Below are 25,918 nucleotides of genomic sequence, written 5' to 3' on the forward strand. Positions count from 1 at the left end.
TCAAATTGTGTTTGTTGTTTGCTGGAAGACAGATGTAACTGGATGGAGATGATCGTATTAAGCAAAACAAGCCAGACTCAGAAAGACACCATGCGTTTTCTCATTTGTGGATTGTAGATTGCCTATAGCTATGCCCTTCCCCCACTTCACACAGAGTAGTTGCTATTCTAGTGTATTCAAATTCTTTTTTAAAAAATGTATGAGTGCTGTCTGCATGTACACCTGCATGCCAGAAGGGAGTGTAAGATCCCTTTATAGATGGTGGTGAGCCACCATGTGGTTGCTGGGAATTGAACTCAGGACCTCTGGAAGAATAACTGGTTCTTTTACTCACTGAGCCATCTCTCCAGTCCTGCATATTCAATTTTTAAAAAATATTTATTTTACGTATATGTGTACATTGTAACTGTCTTCAGACACAACAGAAGAGGGCATCTGATCACTTTACAAGATGGTTGTGAGCCACCATGTGGTTGCTGGGAATTGAACTCTGGAAGAAGTTAGTGTTCCTAACTGCTGAGCCATCTCTCTAGCCCCCGAGCTCCCATGTATTAAATTTTTAAAGTGCAATTTTAACATAGAAAATAATTGCAGTTCAGTAATAGGAAGGCAACATGACTAACAGTAGATAAGGAACCTGAGCAGACATCCTTCCAGTGAAGATTTAACATGGCCACCACAGATGTCCATGTGTGTACATATCGTGAAGATGGCTGCCAGTCTGTGGGAGTCAATGGCGATAGCAGGGCATCAGGGTAAGTTAAGGATGGGGCAGTAGGATCAAAGACCCTGATGATTGGTATAAAAATGTGCTTATGAAACCCATCACCACATATAATAAATATATGCCGATGAAGCTTATATTTAAATTATATCAGCCTTTACATTTTTATTTTTGAAATTAAAAATGTAGTTATATCATTTTCCCTTTCCTCTCTCTAATCCTTCCCATGTACTTTCTTATTCTTTCTCAAATCCATGGCTTCTTTTTCACTAATTGTTACACACATGTGCGCGTGTACGCACACACACACACACACAGACAGACAGACAGACAGACACACACACACCTCTGGATAAATAAACGCAAACTGCTCAGTCTGTATAATGTGACTTGCATATAATTTCTGGTCTGACTACTTGTCATTGAATAACCAATTAGAGGGGCTGTCCCCTGAGGACAGGCTGTTTTTCCTTCTCTCAGCAGTCGGTAGTTGCCCATGGTTCTTTTAAATTTTAACTGTATAAAGTCATATAACACAGTTATCCTCCTTGGCCTTTTTAAAGCACACTGCTCAGTAGAGTTTTTATTTAAATTGTATGTTAAGTGCATCATTTAAAAATTAACTTCAGAGCTGGGCGTGGCGGCGCACACCTTTAATCCCAGCACTTGGGAGGCAGAGGCAGGAGAATTTCTGAGTTTGAGGCATATCTTCCTTATAATAGCTAAAACTACACAATGCAAAACAAAAGTGAGAACCATTCATTCAAATGCCCACTGATGAACTGAAAATGAAGTGTGGTGTGGCCGTCAGTAGACTATCAACCTGCTATAAATAGGACCAAAATAGTGATGTGTGAAAAGAACGTGAACCAGGCTTGAAAACATGCTAACATGAAAGAAGTCAATCACAAAGGAGCATGCACCGCAGGTACGTCTACACTATTATGTGACCTGTGGACGTGTGGAGAGTGAACATTGATTAATGTGTGCTTAATGCTGAGGCAAATGGAGGAATTTGAGGATGATGGCCAAGGAATACAGCTTCTTTCTCTCTCTCTCTTTCTTTCTTTCTTTCTTTCCTTCTTTCTTTCTTTCTTTCTTTCTTTCTTTCTTTCTTTCTTTCTTTCTTTCTTTCCTTCCTTCCTTCCTTCCTTCCTTCCTTCCTTCCTTCTTTCTTTCTTTCTTTCTTTCTTTCCTTCCTTCCTTCCTTCCTTCCTTCCTTCCTTCCTTTCTCCCTCCCTCCCTCCCTCCCTCCCTCTTTCTTTCTTTCTTTCTTTCTTTCTTTCTTTCTTTCTTTCTTTCTTTCTTTCTTTCTTTCTTTCTTTCTTTTCTTTCCTTCCTTCCTTCCTTCCTTCCTTCCTTCCTTCCTTCCTTCTTTCTTTCCTTCCTTCCTTCCTTCCTTCCTTCCTTCCTTCCTTCCTTCCTTCCTTTCTCCCTCCCTCCCTCCCTCCCTCCCTCCCTCTTTCTTTCTTTCTTTCTTTCTTTCTTTTCTTCCTTCTTTCTTCCTTTTGGGTTTTTTTTTTTTTTTTTTGGTTTTTTTTTTTTTTTTTTTTTGGTTTTTTGAGACAGGGTTTCTCTGTGTAGCCCTGGCTGTCCTGGAACTCACTTTGTAGACCAGGCTGGCCTCGAACTCAGAAATCTGCCTGCCTCTGCCTCCCAAGTGCTGGGATTAAAGGCGTGTGCAACCACACCCTGCAGTTTCTTTCTGAGGTGATGAAAATGCTCTAAAATTGATTGTCATTATGACTATGCAACTTTGTGAACACAGTAAAGGCCACTACACTGTAGACTTTCACCTGTATTACCAATAAAGTGTGTGCTTGTGAATGCTTTTCTAACCCACCTAAAAAATATGTGCAACCAAAAAAAATAATCTAAGACTATTTATTGATAACAAGAAGAAATTTTAGAAGATTCATATAAATGAAGTAATTTTGTTTTCAACTGTGAAGTAACTTTCTTTCACTTAAGGTATCCGGCAAAACCATATAGATGACAATTTTGGCAGCAAAGTATGTTCTAACAATCGACGGTCTGACACACTTTGATACAAGCACATCTGCCATATAGAAAGATGTGTTCACTGGATGGATGGATGGGGCACTTCCCAAGCATCTGATCTCATTCCCTAAAGGTCAGATGCTTGTAAATTACATAGTGGCTGCAAGGCATGTCCCCACAGAACACCCGTGCTCCATGAGGCATATGCAGACTCTTTCAGGTAAAATAAAATGACACCCCGTGCCCACTTCAGAGGAGGAAAAATAATAGATTAAAGGTAGTAGATCAAATTGTCTCAATATTAAGAGGGTTTTTTTTTCACTATAACATTTTCTTCATCCATCCATCCTTCTAGTTTTTCTGAATACTAACAGAAAGGAACTTAGCACCTCTGAAACATTATACCTACAAGATATTGGAAAACTGAAATTGTTAATCATACTTAGATTTAATAGCTTTACATTCATAGAAAATAAAGCTTTGTACTTCATAGGAGTTACACATTCCCATGGCAAATACTTCTTAATATAGAATTTTAAAAAAAAAGTTGGGTTTTCCTTTTTCTTTTTCTTTTGAAACAGGGTTTCTCTGTATAGCCTTCGATATCCTGGAAGTCCTAGAACCTGCTCTGTAGACCAGGCTGGCTTCAAACTCATAGAAATCCACCTACCTCTGCGTCTTAAGTGTTCAAGGTATGTGCCATCGCCTCCTGGCGATGACAAGATGATATAAACATTTTAATTGTTTTCACAACAATGTTATGCATTTTTATTTTGCTTAGGTATTTCGACAGTAAAGTCTGGCTTGTTTGGTGGGGTTCAATCAAAGGAATGAGTAGGATAATTAATCATTAGGTCAAGACAAGACTAAAATTCTAGCCTCAAGTGAAAAGGAGCGGAGAGAGAAATATCACAGAGGAGCTACTACTGCCTCCCATTTTTTTCATAAATACTCAGTGTGGGGTATAAAGATGCTGACACCAGGGGTTTGTTTTCTATATTTCAATTTTGGAAATTTTGCAATACATTCTGAGGCACTCAGCCCTAAGATAATGACAGACCAGCTTGTAGCACGCCCTTAAAACAATGTGTTCAAATTGCACATATTGCAATTCAGTTCAGCTAGAAACTATCCAGTGTTGGCAAATTCAGGTCATCTGGTTTTTAATCAATCATTTCAAACTTACAAGGTATTAGAACAATTAAACGAAGTACCTTCACTTGTACTTTCCAAAACTAAGCCTAGTGTATTTGCTTTGATGGCCTTAACTCATTTCCTTAACTACCATAGCTACTCCAGGGAGAAGATCCTTGCTTTCAGGTGGCGCCAGCCAGGACAACTTTATACCAGGTCTGAAGGCTAAGCTGGATCTTGGAGGAGTCAGGGTCTTCAGTGGGGCTGGGGAAGAAGTCGTGTCAAAGGGTGAAGTACCTGAGGAGGAAGAGTGAAGTACTGAGGGTACTGAAATATCGAAAGAGGAAACTGTCAGGGGGCAGTGGACCGCAAAGCTAGCACAGAGGTCTGGGAAGTCCGTCAAGGGTCCTGTTTGCCTTGCCAAGAAATTGCTAGGCAATGCAAAGAACAAACAAGGCAAATACAGTATTCTCTCAAAGCCTTTGTGAGAACAGGAGGCAGATGGTGTTGCAGTATCTATGAAATAGAACCTGCTAGAGCAAAGGTAGGGGAAAGCCAGGGATGGCTTCCTGGGACAGGGAGCAACTGAACTAATTAGGGATGAACCTAAACAGAAACACTGGTGACCGTAGGCCTGGAAACCAGAGAACAATTCTATAGAAACAATAGCATGGTGAGTCTCAACCCTAGGTCCACAGTAGAACCACCTTGAGAACTATTAAGCAAATGTCAATTTTGGGGGTCCCATTTTTTGACCAGGTCATTGAAGAACTCTTGTGGGAAGAGTGATTTGGGGCTGTGTGCAGTCTCCAGAGGGTGTGATGAATCTGAATGGGGCAGTAAGTCTTCTCAAATCCTGAGCTCTGGATGTCAGAAGACCTAAGACAGGTATGACGGTTAGTTGTCACCGGCAACTTAACACAACCAAGAATCAGCCGGTAAGACAGCCTCGGTGAGGGACCATGAGTTGGATTTGGATGTTAAGGTAGAGGTTGAGTTTGCCCCAAGAAGTGAGCCAGGAAGACTCCGCTGTAGTAGCTGTGCTTACTCCCAGTGGAATCCAAGGCGCTCTACATGGGCTGATTTTTCTCAGGGGAGACCGGGAAGTTGTATAACCAATGATAATATTTAGAATTATGCAGCTGTGATCAAGGAAATCGAATGTCATGCTGCAGGGCAGAAACCAATCGCCTCCAGTGGTGAGGGAGGAATTCTCTCTGGCTCCATGCTGTTTCTGGATTAACTTTCTGGGTTATTTAATTTATTTTGATGGGAGAGCGGTCGCTGCAAGAAGCATAGACAAAGGAGGCTTGTGGCAGCCACAGTGGTTATTACAAGCCCACGAGCTTGAGTCCTCTGTTCTCGCTGTTGTGTTTCTGTGTGTGCAATGAGTGGACAGCCCTTGCTGCTGCTGCTCTTGCTGTCAACAGCTGCCACTAACTGAGCACATTCCAGGGGCCAGGCTGAAGCCTCACACTGAGCCCACAACATGCACCCCACTATCTATGTTACAAAAAAAAAGAAAGAGAAGCCTAAACACGCCCCGCACTTTAGAGTGGTGCCTTTTATTCCAGCTAACGGAAATGAGAAGCCTGCCTTGAGTTCTTGTCCATAAATGCCCAGAGTATTCAAATTGGCTTTAGATACACGCCAGATACTTGGCAAACCAATAGTTCAAAATATTAAATTTCCCTTAACTGACCCTGGCTCTCATTTTTGCAGGCACTCAACATGCGTTTCAAAAGGCCAAGAATGAAGAATTGTCTAGCTCCGGTTTTTGTTTTTGACTCCTTCTGTTACATGACAAGATTTTAGTTGGTTGTGATGTGTCGCTATTCTGAATCCAGAGTGCCATAGTTTGAGGCAAAACGTTTACTGCTTTCATTTCCCTTATTTTCTCAGTTAGAAGAACCCTTTGCTGGCAGTCCCGGCTTATCGGCTTTGTACATAGTCAATTCTTACTTCCAACAGGATTCACTGATCTATGTATTTGCACGGAAAATTAAGTAATATTTAACCACAAGAGAGCTTGTCACACAGGGAAGGGGATTACGGGCAAGCGGTATTTTGTTTTTCTGGTTCTTTTAAATTTTTGCTTGTTTTATTTTGGGTACAATGAGAACCATTAGTTTTACAAGGAAAAGTGAGTTCCAAGGCTCTCCTGTTCCTGGAAATGTCTGGGCAGAAACTGGACAACCATTTGGAAGGGAAACTGTAGGCAAGGGTGAACAACATCAGGGTTTCCCAATGAGAGGTAAATACAGGGCTCTGGAGGAAGAGAAACACTTTCCTCTTTTGTATGAAATCAGACAGAAAGTGAGAAACTCTTCTGTTAAATTACCTTTCCAGTCTTTGGGTCAGAGGAAAGAGAAAGCCCTGGGGGTTAGTGTACCTTACCATCCCATGGACTGCTAACTGTCTCTCTCTTCCTTCTTAAACTATGACAAGGCGGGTCTCAGCAGCAGTGTCAAGTCAGGATGTCCTGACATTATCATTCACTATCTCTTTCACATTCTTAGTAGTGATTTGAAGCAATGTAAAAATTGTGTTAGCTTGAAAAATGTTTAAGGGTGAATATGAATGCCATCTTTGCTGGTAAACTCTAGAGCAGTTGATGTCAGATGGGAGATGCCTTGAATGAAGAGCATCAGATTTGGAATCATATTCTAAAAGGTGAGCCAAGGGGAGGAGAAGGGTAGATATGATTTAAATACATTGTATACATACAGGAATTGCAAAAAAAAAAAAAAAAAAAGAAAAGAAAAGAAAAGAAAGAAAGAAAGAAAGAAAGAAATCAACCAGACGGCCTCTTCCTTTTGGCACACAGAGAGAACCAGTGAAATTGGTTCTCTGAGAGTTTGCTCATGTACATTGTTTTGAGTTGAGGAATTTGGGGAGCCTCTCTCCATCTAAGTAGATGTACAGAATGGACCCCCTGTACATCAACTTAGGAACTTTTTCTTTAGGTACTTTATTCTTTTAGGTACTTTTATTTATTTTTTTAAGGGACTTTATTCAGGTACCTCTGGTGCCTAGCTGAGTATATGACATAAAATAAAACTATGAATGAATGAATGAATGAATGAATGAATGAAACAAGATGAACTTCTTCTATTTTGTGATCTGACCTCTGGTACGCCCCAAACATAGGCTTCAAGCTGCTGCTATCATAAATGTGCCTAATACACCTCCCTCATCTCTTTCTCTCACACCATGTCCCATGAGAGACTGTCTGCCAAACGCCTTTCCCTTACAGAAAACCAGGACTGACAGTAAAGCTTTCCTGTGCTGACTGTCTCAGGAAGATGAACACTTAGAATAAAAACACAAGGAAGCACCAATTTTTGAACAAAAGAAAGGTTCAGGAGTAGGGCTAGCTATATTCACTCAATATAACCAGACATGGCATTTAATTATTATCCTGTGCGTTAAATCAGGCTAAGCCGGCCAAACCAACTCATATTTCTGGCATGAAATAGCTAGTTTGGCTGCTTATCCTGACCAAACCAATAGAAAATGGTGCCAAAGTCTTGTTTTATTGTGTGGGGGTGTTGGCATAGACCTATTCTTCTTGTTCAAGAAAAGAAGGGGGGGGTAAGGTACTTGAGTACAAATGTAGCCATTGGGCTTCCTCCCAGATTCCCACTGCAGCTTCTGGAATGCTAATATACACCAGGGATGTTTGGGAAGACAGGATTTCAACTCAGGACAAGAATGTGCCTCATGGAGCTTTAATGCCTCAGCTCACAAACATGAGTGTTTCAAGTACAAAAATCTGTCGCTGAGCTGTGTGGTAAGTTGGTCTGGGCACATAGTTAATCGGAAGAATGGGAGAGTGTTTGCCCGGCATGTACAAGGTACTGACTTGATGACTAGAACCACAACAAAGAAACAAATATTAAGAAATAAAGCATAATTTTGGTGTCTCTATGTGTTTTGGTATATTCTCTAGAATCTTTGAAAACTAAATGCAATAATTATTTTATTCAACTTAGTTTCCATCTTCACAGACCACCCCCTCCCCCGCCCCTGCCACAAAGCTTTTGAACTTGAGAGAATTAAAGTATAAAGCATTTTCCCTTTTTTTTTTTTTTTTTTTTTTTTGGTTTTTCGAGACAGGGTTTCTCTGTGTAGCCCTGGCTGTCCTGGAACTCACTCTGTAGACCAGGCTGGCCTCGAACTCAGAAATCCACCTGCCTCTGCCTCCCAAGTGCTGGGATTAAAGGCGTGTGCCACCACTGCCCGGTGACCTTTTGATTTCTTACTATGATGCTCTTGTCTGATACAAAACAGAACAATTAGGATCACACTCAGAAGACGAGGGAAAAGCCTTCCCAATCACTGTTTGTTTAACAGTCATGGACATGGCGTCTGGTAGTGAATTCCAGTGGAGGTGAACTATGTTTGGTTTAGGATTAACCGGTGGGGAAAGCAGGGTACATACAAACCAGGAAACGCATACTAGAGGTCCAAGAACAGTGGCAAGCACTGATAACCAAGCCTGTGCTTTAACACTCGCATTCCAAGGGCTAACTGAACCAGGAGAAGTCCTTTGGTTGGCTACCTTGTCCTGTTTTGTGAATTTTGATCAAAACTGAAAGCTTGGGAAGCTCTCTTAAAACCTTGGATAACTAAATTCTCTTGAACACTGGCCATGTTTCACTCTTGTGGACACATAGTGGCAACTTGTTGAAGCTGATTAATTTTATATTTCTCAAGTCTCAACAGCCTCCTTGCTCCACTTTCGGCCACATTACTCTACAGTGCAGTCCACTTAATCATCTCACTTAGCCCAGCTCGCTCTTCTGTTGGAGAAAAATATTTCCCCGTATCCATGACTATCAAAGTTGGGAAACATAAAGTAGCCCGCAAGGGCATCTTCATGTATACACGTCACCCACTTGATGACTGCGAGCTTTCGGGACTGCTTTTTTTTTTTTTTCCTTCATTCTTGAATAATGGAGCCTTACTTTGCTACCTCCCAGGACAACACATTTCCCCAGTAACATCTCCCAGTAGGCTCAGGGATCCTCTGGGGGCGAGGGAGGGGGTGGTCTGTGTAATTTGCAAATATTTCCTCTTCTATGTTCCCACTTTTTGAATGTTTTGCATTTAAAACCACAAAGGAAAGTCTCGGGGAGTCAATCAATCATTTTAATTGATCGTAAGTATCTGAGTGGCTGTGTAGCCTGGGGATTAATTCCAGGAGATGAACACTGCTAAAACATCTTTGCTCAGCTACATGCTGCTCCTAGGCCCTTTCCTTGACCCAGCCCTGAAAAAAAGGATAAAATTCCCTTAATGGTTCCATGTGGCCACTCCCAACTTGCAACTAGGTTATGTTAAGCGCCCTTTTTATATTGGTTGCTTGCAGCTTGCTATTCTCTCTTTTTTCAAAACAAAAACAAAAAATCCATATTATAAGCGTTGCTAATTTCTCCAATGTTTGACCAAAGCTTTCTTTTTAACCGCTGAAAGGGATCAGGAGCAGGGTAACTTTTTTTTTTTTGTCTGAAAAATTATCCAACCAAAGCTCTTGTTCCTTTAATAAAGTTGGCTATTAAGTATCTAAATAAAACACAAGGGAATTCTGCTTCAGGGGAGAGGTCAAATAAACTGTTTCTAAAGTGAAACAATGTTTTTTTTCCGTGTTGTACAAGGGGTTTCTGAGTGTGTCCCCCGTCAAAGGGCTTTTTAGCACAATTGTGAGAAAGCAGAAACAAGGGTTTCACTATAGAAGTGACACTAGAAAAGAGTCTGGACACACTCTGTGTCCAGAGAAAGGCATTCTCAGCCTAGAAGTTAGCTGCTAGTGATGATGTAGAGAGGGGCTCACGGCCTCACTCCAGGAAAATGGTGGCTGTGGGCTCGGACCTAATAGTGATTTCTACAAAGAGTTCCTCTTAAGAGAGAAATGGTTAATAAAATGAGAATGTGTCCCATGCCAACGTTTAATCAAGCATTTGTAGTAAGAATTGTAGCTTCTATAATTACCCCTACTCAGCAACTGACCAGTCCAGTTTTGTAAATAGGTATCTCAAGGATGAGAGGACTGTTTTGTGGGCCATTTATCCTCCGCTCTGAGGTTGTGGACATGCAGTTACTTGTTTAAGGCCCTGGACAAGTGGAAGCCAGATCAGATATGCAAGGCACCGAGGAGCACTCCGGCATAGTTTCCGTGCATGTCATGGCTAGCCCTCTAAGGCATGTGGTAGTCAGAAGGCTGGCCTATGACCTTTCAGATGCTCTGTGAAGTTCTTGTTACACCAAAAACTTGAAAGATTCTCTCCTTGAAATCCCAAGGGAAGAGGGAGAGAAATGCAGCTTGCACAGAAGTGCCCAAGGACAGTGACCACAGGTAAATAAAGAGGTCATTAGTACCTGAGGTCTGGGGCTTTAGCTATAAACTCAGAAACCATTCTGCTGGGGAAAGGTTTATGGAAATTCTCTAAGTCCGAGATGAGCAGTGGGGAAAGAGAGAAGAGTAGGTGGGAAGGAATGGATAGTATCATTTTTTTTTCCCTGCAACTTTTTACCCTGTCTGTATTTGTCAACCATACAGCTAATGACTCTTCAAACTGTAAGCTGCTGCCTATTGTCACAGTAGAGGGACCCAACCTATCCTGTGAAGCGTCCGCTGGTTAAAGGTCAGTGTCGGTGAGCAGAGGAGCCAATGGGGATCACTCCAACCCCCGCCCCATTCTCCCACCAATGTAAAAGGTAGTAGGGGGCGGATGGGGAAAACTGGAGAAGGAAATGAAATCATGCGGGTACACCAGGAAAAGATAAGTGTTGGTGGCAGCAGAGTTGGTGAGTGTGTTGTGGCATTACCTCTTGATGAGGCTTCCAAGAAGGCTCCCGCTCATGTCCTGGTGGCTCTGAGAACAAGCATTCTTGCATCAATAGCTAATAGGCTGTCCAACCAGATGTTATCTGGGTGGGATAAGAGGGTGAGAAAACAGACCTGTTGTACGCTGTTGTCAACTACATCACTGTGGTCAGAGAAAGGCTGTTTGTGTGGTGTTTAGCAGGGCACCTCATTCACGGTGAGGCAGACCAGATTACGTGGCTGTTTAAATCCATTTCCTCTTGTGATTGGTAAAAATGCGAGAGTCCATAAGCATTCATGCATTAGTAAAGCATCCTTTCCACCGTTTCCAAGGGACTTTTTCTTTTTCTTTTTTTTTTTTCAAGAACAGAGCATGCATCCAGCAGAAACCTAAAGCATTGACTTTTCTAAGCGTTCTTTTGCAAAAAGCACACTTAAAAAAAAAAGAAAGAAAGAAAGAAAGAAAGAAAGGAAGGAAGGAAGGAAGGAAGAAAGAAAGAAAGAAAGAAAGAAAGAAAGAAAGAAAGAAAGAAAGAAGGAAAGAGAAAACACACAGCAAAACCTGTCCGTGTCCGGTACCTGTGACGAGACTGGAGATGATCAGGGGCAAGACCAGCATCTGCAGCATCCTCATGAGAAGCTCCCCAGGGAACGAAAAGTACTTCACCTCCCGGTAGCTCATTTTATACGGTCGGAGGGCAAATCCAAGGATTGTACCTGAGGGGACAAAAGAGAAAGAGAGAGAAGGGAAAATGAGTCTTTTAAATCTAAGGCAACAGCCTCTGAAAAAACGAGCAAGTATCTGGGGGGTGGTTCTTCAAGTTTGACACGAGTAATTTATTTATACAGCACTGGGAGGGAGCAAGGGATGAGTCTGTCTTTGGAGTCATTACGTGGAAGAGTTTGTTGAGTCCATGCCTTCAAGTAGCATTTGAAGAAAAAAGGGCTTCTGGGCTAAGTAAATGAAAAATGTCTTTGTCTAACTTGCGTGCAGTGGGACCTGTTTTGACTGGACTTGGTGTACGTATGAAGACTAGGGCATGATTTACAGACAAATCTAACAGTCCCGAGGAAGATGAAATAGGAAGAAAAGGCCTCACAAGAAAGTTCCAGAAGAACAGATGGCAGAACTGCATCAGCACTTATAAAAAACAATGAGACTTTCCAATTTCAAAACAAAAAACCAGAAAACCCTGGTGCTCACGTTGTTAATCTATTTGAGCATCACCCTGTCTGTACCACATTGTCTCTCTCACAGCCTGGTCTTGACATTGCCTTGGTGACTATATTGTATAAACTCGCTAGTCGCTGACAAGAAGACTTTAAAATGAGCACAAATTTTTCCCACAAATTTCCTGTTGAAAATTTGATGAGGAGTAGGTAGAGAGAAAGGAAAGTGATTCTCTCCTTAGCTTTCCTTCAGTCTAGAAACTTTGAAATGTTCTTTTAGAATAATAAACTCATACACAAGCTAGGAGACTCATGACACCTGCTGACATCCAGAAATTAATCCTAGTATCAAATACATTTACTCCCTCTCCTATTTCAACAACTTACTTTCTTTGCCCAAGGGAATTCATTCATTTCAGTATTGCAAATATTTTCAAACATTTGCCTTGAGTTGAGATTTCACTTTTTAAAAAGCCCAAGTAAACTATAGAGAAAATAAAATACCTAATATTGAAGTATTCTTAAAAGGCCAGAGGTCAGGGGCGGGAAAGGGGAGGAGTGAACCCAAGGTTTTCCTAGGAACACAAAAGGTCCTTACGGAAACTAAACTTTCCCCATTTCTTATGAAATGGCTTCTCTGTCTTAAGAAATGGAACACAAAGTTCATTTGAATCTCTACTGCAACTCCAATTTCAGTTCGTGGGTCTCGGCAACCACTGCTATCCATTCTCCAACTTTAGACCGTGATGTTGTAATAAAAGGCACCTCGATGTATGTGACTAGAAAATCCTGTTGACCCAGGTCTCAGGAAATGTAAGACTAATAGGCAAGAGAGGAAAACACAGATAGCTGGAAGAAGAAGCTTAAATAAGAAGAAGGTAACTGAGGTTCCCTGAGCTCTTACTGTAAGCCAGGCATCGCCAGTACTTTGCTCCTGTTAGCAATTTAATCCCCACAACAACTTCAGGATGCCATCTCACAGTTTACCGGTTAAGAAACCTGATCTCAGTGAATGTAAAATTTGTCCAAAGTCAAGTATACCCAGGTGGCAGAGCAAAGACTCAAGGCCATGGCGTTTCCACTCAGGGCTCACATTTTCAACCATCACTTCCTGCCTTTCATGATGAACTCCGTTAGTGGTCCATAGTGAATTTATTTCTAGAATGTTATGGTACATAATTTCATATACGGGTAGTGTGCAACTGACAAAGTCTCTTCGTTCTCCTAACTACTATTGAACAGTGCACAGAAAGACACCCAGGGAGACAATGTCTCAGGAGATGACATCCTATGTGTACTGGCTGGGTTTGTGTGTCAACTTGACACAAGCTGGAGTTATCACAGAGAAAGGAGCCTCCCTAGAGGAAATGCCTCCATGAGATCCAGCTGTAAGGCATTTTCTCAATTAGTGATCAAAGGTGGGAAGGCCCAGCCCATTGTGGGTGGTGCCATCCCTGGGCTGATAGTCCTGAGTTCTATAAGAAAGCAAGCTGAAAGCCGGGCGTGGTGGCACACGCCTTTAATCCCAGCACTCGGGAGGCAGAGGCAGGCGGATTTCTGAGTTCGAGGCCAGCCTGGTCTACAAAGTGAGTTCCAGGACAGCCAGGGCTATACAGAGAAACCTTGTCTTGAAAAACCAAAAAAATAAAAAAAAATTAAGAAAGCAAGCTGAGCAAGGCAGGGGAAGCAAACCAGTAAGTAACACCCCTTCCATGGCCTCTGCATCAATCAGTTCCTGCTTCCTGACCTGCTTGAGTTCCGGTCCTGCCATCCTTTGGTGATGATCAGCTGATCAGCAATGTGAAAATGTGAGCTGAATAAACCCTTTTCTTCCCAACTTGCTTCTTGGTCATGGTGTTTTGTGCAGGAATAGAAACCCTGACAAGACACTGAGTGCCTCCTTATAATCAACGGACTGGTCCTGTTGGGCAGTGTAGCCTGGACATCAGTTCCTCTAGAGTGTGTCTCAGTTTCTTTGTAGGTTAGCATACAGAGTAACAGGTTCCGTTTGACACTTTCACACATACAGTTATTACCTTCACTCCCTGCTCTGCACCTCCAGTCCTGCCCAGGTCAGCTCCCTTGTTCCCTTTGGGTATCACCGTCTTCTGCTTTCTTATATACGGATTTCATTTCCCTCTCTTCTCCCCTCCCAACTCTGAGGATCTCTTCCTTCCTCAGTGTAAGCACAAATACACACACACACACACACACCTCTGTTTCATATAAGAGGAAAATATAAAATTTGTTTTTCTGATCAGGCATAATTTCATTTCCATCCCTTTTCCTGAAAATATAATTTCATTTTTCTTTACAGATGAATGTAGTCCCATTGTATATATGTACTCTCTATATTTTTTTTAATTCATCTGTTGCTGATGGACATCTAGATTGATTCCATTTCCACTTACTGGCTATTGAGAATGTTACAGCAGCAAATATGTATGTACCCTTATTTCTGTGATATGAGGCCTTTTAAAAATCTCATTGAAAAAAAATCTCCCTCCTCCTCTATTGCTGGGGGTTTAATTAGGGCCTCAAGCATACAAGGTATGCACTGTGAACTACAACCTTAGCCCTGCAATCTGCATCTAAAAGTTCTTTCTTTGTGTGGGAGCAGCAGAGATGAAGTAGCATTCATTTGTAAGGGACTGATGCTTTGGAGAGTGAAGTTGGTAGGATGGAAACACTGCGAATCAGATTTGTCCTGGGTTAGGTTTTGTGTTTCCTATCCCCCGCTTCCCAAGTGAGCCATTTCTACCATTGGGAAAGAGAAGCTTATACTGGGGAGGGGGCGGGTATTTATTGAGCCCTTATTATGTGTCAGTGGTAGTCTTTAGCCCTCATCACAACTTTATTAGGTAGATATTAGCATGTCTATTTTAAAATCAATAAAATGATGCTAAGAAGTCAGTTAGCTTGCTGGAGCTTAGAAAGCTAACAAGTGACCTGGAAGCCTTTGAACACAAGCCAGTGCTTTTCCTACTATATGTTGGTAAAAGTCCCCCAATGCAAATGCATCGTTGTAGCCTGGGTCTAAGAGTAGTTCAGACAAACTTATCCCCCTGGTTCTCAGTATCTTTAAGTTGCTCACAGCTTTCGGTAATGTTGGATCGCCAAGAGATGCCACAAGGGCACCCGTCACACTGTGAAACAGTGATCTTTCCATCTGCTTCCTCCCCCCCCACCCCCCACCCCCGCGCCTCTCTCTCTTTCTCTTTTTTGGTTTTTCGGGGCAGGATTTCTCTGTGTAGCCCTGGCTGTCCTGGAACTCACTCTGTAGACCAGGCTGGCCACGAACTCAGAAATTCACAGCCTCTGCCTCCCAAGTGGCAGAGGTACCACTACCCGGCCGCAAATCCTTTTCTTAAGGAATAGTTTAAGTAACTAGATGATTTTATTTAAATAAACTGGCTTGTCTTTACCATGGTATGCACTCACTTAGAAGTGGAAATTAGACATAAAGTAAAGGACAACCATGCTACAATCCACAGACCCAGAGAAGCTAAGTGACAAGGGGGTGGGGTGTTAATAGGGTGGGGGGGGGGGCTCATGAATTTCACTGTAAAGGGAAATAGAACAGACAAGGCATGTAGAAGGATGTAGATGGAGGGAAGAGGGCTGGATGAGGGTGGGATGGGCATGGGAACAGGTGAGATAAGGTCGGGGCAAGGACGGGGGAGAGAATACTGAGAGAGACAACTGGAATTGTGGTGGGGGGCATCTCTGGGATGAGCTAGACATCTCGGGCAATGGAGACTCCCAGGAATCTGAGGGTGACCCTAGCTAAGATTCCTAACATAAGGAGCCTGAACCAGCCATCTCTTATAATGATTCAAGACTTCCAGTGAGGGATTGGGATACCAACCTAGCCACAAAACCTTTGACTTACAATTTATCCTTCCCTACAAGACGTGCTGGGGTAAAGGTAGCTCAGAAACTGTGAGAGTGGCCAACCAATGGCTGGTCCCTGGTTTAGCTTGAGATCCATTCCATGAGAGGGAATGTACCCTTAACATTGCCTAGATGGCCAGGACCCAGAGACTGCATAGTCCAGAGACCTAGAATAAAATCAAACGCTAAGAGAAAAAAAATGATTTTCTACTATACTCAGAGATTGGTTCCTAGCCCAGTTGCCATCAGAGAGGCTCCACCCAGCAACTGATGGAAACAGATGCAGAGACCCACAGCCACACATTAGATGGAGCTTGGGGAGTCCTGCTGAAGAGGGGGAAGAAGAATGCGCAGAGGACCTGGTGCAGACCCGTGCAGTCCTTCTGCATACTGCTTCAGTCTCTGTAAGTTCCTAGGTGCCTTGATTGGTTGATTCAGAGGGCCTTATTCTCCTGGTGTCCTCCATCCCCTCTGGCTCTTCCCCTGGGAGACAAGATCTCACAAGCGTGTTACCTCACAGAGACTGTTGAGGCCAGGACTATACATATACACACCAGAAAGCACAAGAGTCATTGAGCAGGCAGGTCAGGAGCCAGCACCTCACAGCTGGTCAACAGTGGCACTTTGGTGGGATTAGAGAGGGTGAAGCTGTTTGCCCACAGTGAGCAGCTGAAGGGGCCAGGGCACCCAGGCTGGCGGTCACACAGCCTCAACCTCTCACTGCTGGGTTAAGGAGCCTGCGTGACCTGCTTTTAGTTCTCTTTCAAAGCAGAGGTAAACAGACAGTTCAGGTTAAGTAATTCTAACAAGTTCTAGTGCTTACGTGGGAGAAAGGTGCTAAGATGGCTTTGCTTAAGGAAGTTCCCCTCACGCTCCTATGTTCAGTGAGAAACAAAGACATTTTTCTTCAGTTTTCTGCTCCTGGATAGTTCCAGTTGTAGGTCTGCTGCTATCAGCACCAGATCATGAGAAAATGCTCTGAATGAGAAAACTGCCTTTTTCTCCTCTCCTCTCCTCTCCTCTCCTCTCCTCTCCTCTCCTCTCCTCTCCTCTCCTCTCCTCTCCTCTCCTCTCCTCCCCTCTTCTTCCTTCCTTCTTTCCTCCCTTCTTTTTTCCTGTCTTCCTTCCTTCTTTTTTCCTGTCTTCCTTCCTTCTTTCCTTCCTTCTTTTCTTCCTTCTTTCCTTCCTTCTTTTTTCCTTTCTCTCTCTCTGTTTCTCTCTCTCTCTCTTTCATGAGCAGTTAAGATCTTCTGCCTCTTGATTTTTTTTTTAATTAGGTATTTTCTTTATTTAAATCTCAAATGCTATCTATCTCCTTTCCTGGTTTCCTCTCCAAAAATCCCCTATCCCCTCACTCCTCCCCCTGCTCTCCAACCCACCCACTCCCACTCCTGATTATTTTTATCCCAGCAATGAAAAAAAGAAAAGAAAAGAAAAAAGAAAACAAAACAAAACAAAACCCACTTCTCTGAAACCCAGCCTGACCTCATCATTCCTACCAGCGAGGGCGGCAAAGTGAGGTCTTCCCATGAGCTCAACTGGCTCCCTTCAGCCCAGCAGGCAAGTCCCTGAGAAACTGATGTCTGTCAGTGGACACTTACACACCGCCTGATAGTCCCAGAGCTTTATGGAACACACAGCTTTACAGTGGCCACCAGAATGTCAGTGCAAAAGGAGACATCTTTATTGTTGGCTAGTCTTCAAACATGACCACACTAAGTCAGAATAACTCTGTTAGAGTCAACACATGCTTATTCAAATTTGTAGTTTGGTGACATAGAAACACAGAGGTCATCATGTTCATGCTTAGCCTGCAATCTTCCATCATTCTTGCTTAACTATGACACCTGGAATCTAGGAAATACCTTAACTGAGATATTTAAGGTGGTGAGAATCCACTGTGTGGTTGGAGCCTAAGAACAGTGGTGAATTTTTGCTTAAAGACAGGTTCTTACTTATGAAAATGAAATAGGTGTTCAGCTTCTCCCTGCAGAGGGCACGGGAACACTGTCTTGGAAGACTGATAACCTATCATTTTTGAAACCCAGGCAAAATGGGCTTGTTTTTTTAAGGCTAAGTCCACACAGAAAGTTAAAGGTATTAAGAACTTGCTAATATGTCAACTGATAAAATCACGGAAAACACAAAAAATGGAAGAGGACGAGATGCAGTTGGTTAGGACCAGGTCACTGCATTTAGTTTCTGGTGAATGCCAGCGTTTGGAATAGCAACATTTTGCTAAACTTCTTCTTTACCCATGAGCCCTTGCATTGAACGGATTGGCAAATGAAGGCCTTCTGGGGTCATTCCTGACGGTGCAGTGTGTTCCAAGGAAGGCACTAGAGAAACCAGGTGGAGCTAGAATGTCTGAAGGAAATCTGCTTTACCTTATGTTCTGTTGCTTAGAAACAAGTCTCAAGTCCCAGGCAGTTACACATCAGGTTGGTCGGGGTCTCTTGAACCTGCAGCAGTCTATGGATCTTGTTACATACACTGCTTCTAGTGTGTAGTAGCATTCACAGAGAACACTTTACAAATGGCCCAGCTCTGCCTCTACCTTACTCCATAATGCTGGACATGCTTTGACAAATGAATATATACATATAATATATAATATGTAATACATATATAATATATAACACACATATAATATATAATATGTAATACATATATAATATAAAATATGTAATATAAAATATGTAATATATAATATGCAATATATAATATGTAATATATAATATATATACACTCACATACATGTATGTATGTCTATATCTATCTACATATTCTTTCTTTCTATGTATCTATCTATCTATCTATCTATCTATCTATCTATCTATCTATCTATCTATCTTAGGGGGCTGGAGAGATGGCTCAGTGGTTAAGAGCACTGATTGCTCTTCCAGAGTTCCTCAGTTCAATTCCCAGCAACCACATGGTGGCTCACAACCATCTGTAATGAGATCTGATGCCCACTTTTGGAGTGTCCGAAGAAAGCTACACATATATATATATATATATAATAAATCTTTACTTATATATAATTAAAGATACCACCTATTTTAACCTACTCCCATTTTGCAGGTTAGAAAGAGAAGAGAAGAGAAGAGAAGAGAAGAGAAGAGAAGAGAAGAGAAGAGAAGAGAAGAGAAGAAAAACCATCTGGTGAGATTATATGGCTTGAAGACTTCCAGGGAAGGAGTTTGAAAGCTTGTTTTGTAACATTGCTTACTACAACACAAATGGCTTACCACACCTTGTCTCCTCATCAGAGAGAAATGATGAGTCTTGTAGATTTCATATGGGGATTCAATCATTTGTATAAATTATCTTGTAGCCTAACTTGCTGGTGGTTCAGGCCCCAAAACATCGTCACTGAACTCCCAATCTTTCTACAGAGCTACACTCGTTCCCTACCTGCCTAAAAGCCTACCTCACAAGAGAAGGTTCTAGCACAATCACGCCAGTCTTCACTTGGGAATCTAGAAACTCAAGCATGCAGGATTTCATAATTTGTTCAAGATCCAGGTGCACAGTGCAGGAAGAAGTCACACTGTTTTAAGCAGAAGGGCTGTTCTTTGGAGTAGGGCTGTGCTCACTAAGTGTAGTAGGACGTAAGGTTTACTGGTGTTACAGACCCAAGAGAGTCTTACCGACAGACGTGTGCTCCATGTCGTCAGCCAAGAGAAAATCAGTCCTGTTCTTCCTTTGGTCATTTACTCAGCAATACATTAAACATCTATTATGGACCAAGAATTGTTTTAGGGACTTAATATATGTCAGTGAACAGAACTAACAGAGATGTTCATCTTTACAAAGTATGAATTTTAGGAGAGAGTGGAAATAATAAATATTATAAACTGGGAGGGGAGAGATAAGAACTTCAGGAGCTGATGAAGCTGGCTCAGGAGAAGCAAAGTCAGGAGAGGCATCATGAAGGAGACACAGAAGCTAAACTTTAGAGGAAGCACAGCCTCCTCTAGCATTTAGAGGCATCTGGGGCTAGTGAGTTGGAGACAGAGGAGGCCAGCAGCACCACTAGCAGGAGAGGCATCATGAAGGAGACACAGAAGCTAAACTTTAGAGGAAGCACAGCCTCCCCAGGCATTTAGAGGCATCTGGGGCTAGTGAGTTGGAGACAGAGGAGGCCAGCAGCACCACTAGCAGGAAGACAGAGGCCAGTGCCACGCTGTCACCAGTAAAACCTGAAGAGCTCACCTAATTTTAGAGGACCCCAACTCAGGTTAAATCCAAGATTCAGGGCTTCAGTGTGGAGGGATGAGACAGCGTGGAGCAGAGCTGGAGTTTGTTGAAAAAAGAAAGTTGTCAGGAAAGAGCAGAGCTCACTATAGCCATGGGGCAAGCTTCTCAAAGAAGTGTTGCAGTTCCGTTAAAGACATTTTAATGTAGATTTATAAACACAAAGTGGAGGTGTTCCGAGAAAGAACAAGACCTACTCAAGTGTGGATATGAACTTGTTTGTTTGCTTATTTTATTTTTATTTTTTTAAAGATTTATTTTATGTATATGAGTACACTGTAGCTGTCTTCAGACACACCAGAAGAGGGCATCAGATCTCATTACAGATGGTTGTGAGCCACCATGTGGTTGCTGGGATTTGAACTCAGGACCTCTGGAAGAGCAATCAGTGCTCTTAACCGCTGAGTCATCTCTTCAGCCCCCTAACATCCTTTAGATCTTTAAGATTCTCAGCTAAATATTTGGAGTTATATAACTCCAAGCATTCACTTGAATTCAGCTTATTTTTTCTAACGACCTCTAAGCTCCCTCATAGGCATGTAAGAAATGCTTGGCTACCACACTTCTACCTTTAAACTTCACATGCACAGGTGCTGCATGCGTGGCTGTTTATGTACCACTTGAGTGTCTGGTGCCTGTGGAGGCTGAAGGCCCCTCCCCCTTTCTGTGGTGACAGAAGAAGAATGCATAAGCTCTCCTGGAACTGTAGTCACAGATGGTTACTAGCTGCCTCGTGGGTGGCTGCTGGGACCTGAACCAGGTCCTCTGGAAGAGCAGGCAGTGCTCTTAACCAGGGAGGCATCTCTCCTGTCCTCTATTCTAGTTTTATAGCAATAAATGATTATTTGAGGGATTGAATCAATGTTTCTATTTCAGGATTTATTTCCCAATTTGGAGACGTTGTAGGCCAAGCTCCTCGGGCCAGTCTGGTGAACCTGGTAGTGTAACTTTTCACCAGCTTGTTTTTAAGGCAGGTCAAAGGCAGAATGGAGAATTTACCTGACCAAGAGCTCTGCTGGGCCCTTATCCCCTGCCTTTTGTTTCCATTCAAACTTCCACCGTTTCCTGGTAAGAAGCGCCTTTGTGTTGGAGGCAACCTTGCAGCTCTCTCCCACATCCCGGAGAGATTCCAGCCCTGGCTTGGGTCACTCTTTTGTCCTGTGGTATTTCCTGTTGCTGAGGTGGGAAATACCTGTTCCCACCTTGCTTCTCCCTTATTACTCAGAGGAGCCAGCTCAGGGTGACAGAAGGATGGCCAGAGTGGAGACACCAGGACTGGGAGCAGTCTGGGAACCTTTTAGTTTTGAGAAAAGCCAGGAGCTCTGTTCCTAAAAGCTTACAACACTGTGTGAATAGAAGCACAGGTTTACTTTGGATTCCCCACACTCCCCCTCCCCCCCCCCAAAAAAAAACCTGTGTGAAATGAAAATTTAATTTACAAATAACCCAGAGAGGTCTTTTACATGTCCAATATATTGTTTAGAGCAAAGAAAAAAAAAGCCTCTGAAAGATAATTTTTACACTAAGAGCACAGCCAACATCCTTAGAATCTGCTGACTTCCTGCCTTGAAAAAGATATTACTATGAGTGAGCGGAGAGTCAGAATGAAGTTCGGGCAAACATTTCCAATTCCCCATGGTACCACTCGTGACCGTGTCCTAGGCTTGCACAATCAGTGAGCCAGTCCTACCTGCTTGCATTCCTTCAGAGCCTCTGCTCACTGTGTACACGTCTCTGTGTAATACAAGTGTCATCATCCCTGGACTTTATCTTCTCTGACACTCAGTGAGCCCCTCTTGTATTCAGACTCTGTTCATGGGCTGCCTGAGCCTGGGATGCCTCAGCTAAGAGCCAGGGCTGGCCTGGGAGGCAGTGCCTCTCAGCTTTTTGAGTCTGATCCCCAGTGGCCGCTTATTTCTAAAGCCCTTGTTGCACAAAGCATGAGTGTCTAAACTGCTAAGCCGAAGGAGAAGTTCCAGGCAGAAAAACTAAAACCCAAAACCCTGTCCCATCTCTTTTGGTTTGAATGAAGGACATAAATGATAAGGGATAAGCAAGTGCTTTAAAGGTTCAATGACAAACACAAATAACTGCTTTGGACATCTCATCTGAAGCGAATCCAAACTTTGGAAGGAGACAGAATACCAGAATTTGCTTAATTCTAGCCCCCCAAATTGTATTCCTTTATAAAGATTTCTTTTGTTTTCTTTCTTTTTCGGTGTTTTGTTTTGTTATTTTTTTTCGAGACAGGGTTTCTCTGTGTAGCCCTGGCTGTCCTGGAACTCACTCTGTAGAACAGGCTGACCTCGAACTCAGAAATCCGCCTGTCTCTGCCTCCCGAGTGCTGGGCTTAAAGGCGTGCGCCACCACGCCCGGCAAGCTCACTCATTTTTAAGTCTGGCAGTGATAACAGAAAAGAGCTTAAAACAATAACAAAACCCTACAATCCAGATAAGCAAATTGCTATAACCTCTATGGAACAGAAATTATACATGTTAGCATTTTGTCTAAGCTCCACCCTAAAGTTACCTGGCAATAGCCAGGTGTTCCTGACTCACTATAAAAGGAGCTGTTTGCCCCCTCCTCTTGTCCTTGCTCTTGCCTTCTGGTTCCCTTTCGGTTCTCTTGCCCCCTCCCCCCTCTCTCCTACTCCCCTCCCCCCCCTCTCCTCGTGCTCATAGTGGGCCTCTATGTCTCTTCTCTCTCTCTCTCTCTCTCTCTCTCTCTCTCTCTCTCTCTCCCTCTCCCTCTCCCTCTCCCTCTCCCTCTCCCTCTCCCTCTCCCTCTCCCTCTCCCTCTCCCTCTCCCTCTCCCTCTCCCTCTCCCTCTCCCTCTCCCTTTCTCTGCCTCTACTACCCTCTTAACTCCCCTTCCCATGCCCTGAATAAACGCTATTCTATACTATACCTTCATGTGGCTGGTCCCTCATGGGGAAGAGATGCCCCACACCTCACCACACCTCCACAAAACATATCCCCTCCTCTCTTTATCTTTTTATAAACATCAATATATACTTATCAAAACTCCTTCAGACTCATCAACTTTATTTCTAAGGCTATAACACACAATTCTATTTTACCAGCATGAAATAATAATACAATATTTATCCAATACAATATTATCCATCACACTGTTTTTATAAGTGAGATATAAAGGCTAAAACAACTCAAATGTTCATTAACTATGGATTGCTTAAATAATTTATGGTACCCACAGACACTGTGGTTCAGAGATAATGAAGAACTATGTGTCAATAAGAAGTAACATCCCCCAGTTGGAGATGACTCAGTGGTTAAGAGCACTGACTGCTCCTCCAAAGGTCCTGAGTTCAAATCCCAGCAACCACATGGTGGCTCAACCATCTGTAATGAGGTCTGACAGCCTCTTCTGGTGTGTCTGAAGACAGCTACAGTGTGCTTACAGGTAATAAATAAATAAATCTTTAACAACAAAAAATGTTGGGTTCCCAGTTAACCAGGGTCTTTCCTTAGAAGAAGAAGAAGGAAGGAGGAGGAGGAGGAGGAGGAGGAGGAGGAGGAGGAGAAGAAGAAGAAGAAGAAGAAGAAGAAGAAGAAGAAGAAGAAGAAGAAGAAGAAGAAGGTGGTGGTAGGTGGTACAGGGGAAAATAGAAAGGCAGAAAGCAAAGTTTTTATACCATGCTATTATGTGTACAAGAGGGGAAAAACACCCAGAATTATAAAATAAAAGCATATTCTTGTTTTTATGTTCACTAAATAAAAACATACAAGTAATGGCTAAGCCATCAAATCTTTCGATCTCTCATTTAAAAAAACACCAAAAAAAAAAAAAAAAAACCTTATTGGATTTGTTTCTACATTAGCTCTTCATTTCTTCGAAGCAGTTGCTTTTTCATTCTGAGTTGGTTTCTTTTAAGTTCTGCTTTAACCTGTGTCAGTGAAGATTTTCCTTAGTCTGAGCCAGTAGAGGGAAATGTTATCCGTGGAGAGTGGATGGTTCTGACCAACAGCCCTTTCTTGTCGATCTGGAACTGAAGCTAGAACTCTGAATATAATTGTCGTCGCTGGTGTGTGTGCGCTGATTCAATCACTTAACCCTTAGAATCGCGGTCCCCCACGCCACAACTGAAAACACAGCACCTCGTGCAGCCAAGGCAGGATGCTCTCTGTCACCCAGTGCTCTGTGAGAAGCATGGTGGCTGTGGAACTGATAGCATAGTAGGAGTTTTGCTGAGTAAAGTAGCAGGAGGTTTTTTCTTTTTGACAGTATTGTTTCATTTTCCTTAAACTTAAAATGAAAACCTAGGAAAGTGAAGATGAATTGACAACAACAAGAAGTCACTTTAGGTCTCAGGCCGTCTGTTAAATAGACTCTGTTAAGTTACATCTCGCCGCCTTTACCCTCACGTTCATCAAGAGCTGAATGAAATGAACCAGCAAGCTTTTCAATCACAGGACCCGCAGGTTTTTCCTTCCTGCCCTAATGATGGGTTTAAAGGATGCAAGGTGAACAACTCTGGTCACCCTTTCTGAGTGAGGAGGGCAGGAACGGCTCATGTCTACCCTCGTGAGGGAATACTTGAGCCTCTTCTTACAAGGACCTCTCACTAACAAAGCCCCTCCCCCCTCTCTGATGACCTTTCTTTCAGAAGGACAGTCCCTGTCCTCTGTCTGACATGGGCAGCAGTTGGTGGACGCCTAAGAAGGAGAACCTAAGAAGTCCCTCGGGAGAAGGGAAATGGAGTTGTTTCTCTGCAGACAAGTACTCAGCCTTCAAATTCGAAACTGGGTTGTGCTCCCCGATTTGCTGCTTCTAATTTTACCTTCAGTTCTTTGATTCGCTACACAAGAAAAGAGGGAGTGTCTTCCGTCTCTGCCTCTACCTGCCTATAGTGTACCTGTCTCATCTAAGCCTCCTTATTTGGTCTTTTATCCTCTTTTGTAACATCAGAAAGTTGCTTGAGTCTCTCTCTCTAATATGTGAATGGTCCTTTACAATATTTCACTTTTTCGGAACTTCGGGAGCTAAACATTACATTTTACAGTATGTGGCTTTCTAGCCTCAGAGGCAGGAAGGCAATTTTTGCTGTATGAATCTACCCAGGGACTCCATGCACTTCCTTGGCGCAAGCAACCTTGTTTGAAGAAGAGCGTAGCTTTTGATTGGTCTTGGAGGTGGGACAACTCTTGGCCTAGGAAATGAGCTGTGGGCAGTTTTGATTGCCCTGAACCTTGACATAAAACTTTTAATGCTTAGACTTAATGAGCATTAATGGCTCAACTTGGTGCCCTGAAATGCTTTGTGTGTTCCCTCATCTCCTGGCAGTAACACAGCATCCCGGCTGCCAGATCAAATATGTGATGATCGATAGCATCCTACTACTCTATAAATACAGCGTACTCTCACACCTGGAGTGTAGCACCTGGAAAAGATGGTGCCCAAACACTGCTTGCTTCCCTGCACAATGTGGGCTCGATACAGTCTCGTTTGTATGAGTACGAAAACAAAGACTCCCTATGTTCCATCCCTGATCCTTTACAGAGGAGCAAAACTGGCTTTTGCAGTGTGCTCCCCCTATGTCCTTGAACCCTAGATAGAGAACACCCAGCATCAGACACATGGCCAGATCCATAATGACCTTTTTAAGAGATAAGGTTTGATTCTTTGGAGAAACTGGCTCAAAGGAGTAGGAGATCATCAGACCCAGGAAAAGGGTCCTGCCGTGGTCAGTGTGGGCATGGAAATAAACACTGTTCCATCCAGCCTGATAATTTAGAGAAAGGTAAAGTGTGCTTGTAATGTAGAGGTTAGAAGCAGGCATTAGATCAAACTTAAGTGGTGAGGAGCTCTGAGGCCAAGAGATTGGTATTCAATCATCAATTGAATAGAGTTGTGTAGAGAGCAGGGGCTGTATCCAGTGCTTCTGA

At 42.9% G+C, this 25,918-nt stretch overlaps 1 protein-coding gene across 1 annotated transcript in view; it reads right to left on the reverse strand.

The window, feature by feature from the left end:
* The window catches only part of Slc1a3 (solute carrier family 1 (glial high affinity glutamate transporter), member 3), a 76,684-nt gene that overhangs the window by 42,897 nt on the left and 7,869 nt on the right, over window positions 1-25,918 (reverse strand). The window contains exon 3 of the mRNA NM_148938.3: window positions 11,268-11,405. Coding sequence (NP_683740.1) covers window positions 11,268-11,405 — 138 coding nt within the window. The remainder of the gene's footprint in view (window positions 1-11,267; window positions 11,406-25,918) is intronic.

The sequence above is a fragment of the Mus musculus genome, chromosome 15, assembly GCF_000001635.26.
Source record: "Mus musculus strain C57BL/6J chromosome 15, GRCm38.p6 C57BL/6J".
Taxonomy (NCBI): domain Eukaryota; kingdom Metazoa; phylum Chordata; class Mammalia; order Rodentia; family Muridae; genus Mus; species Mus musculus.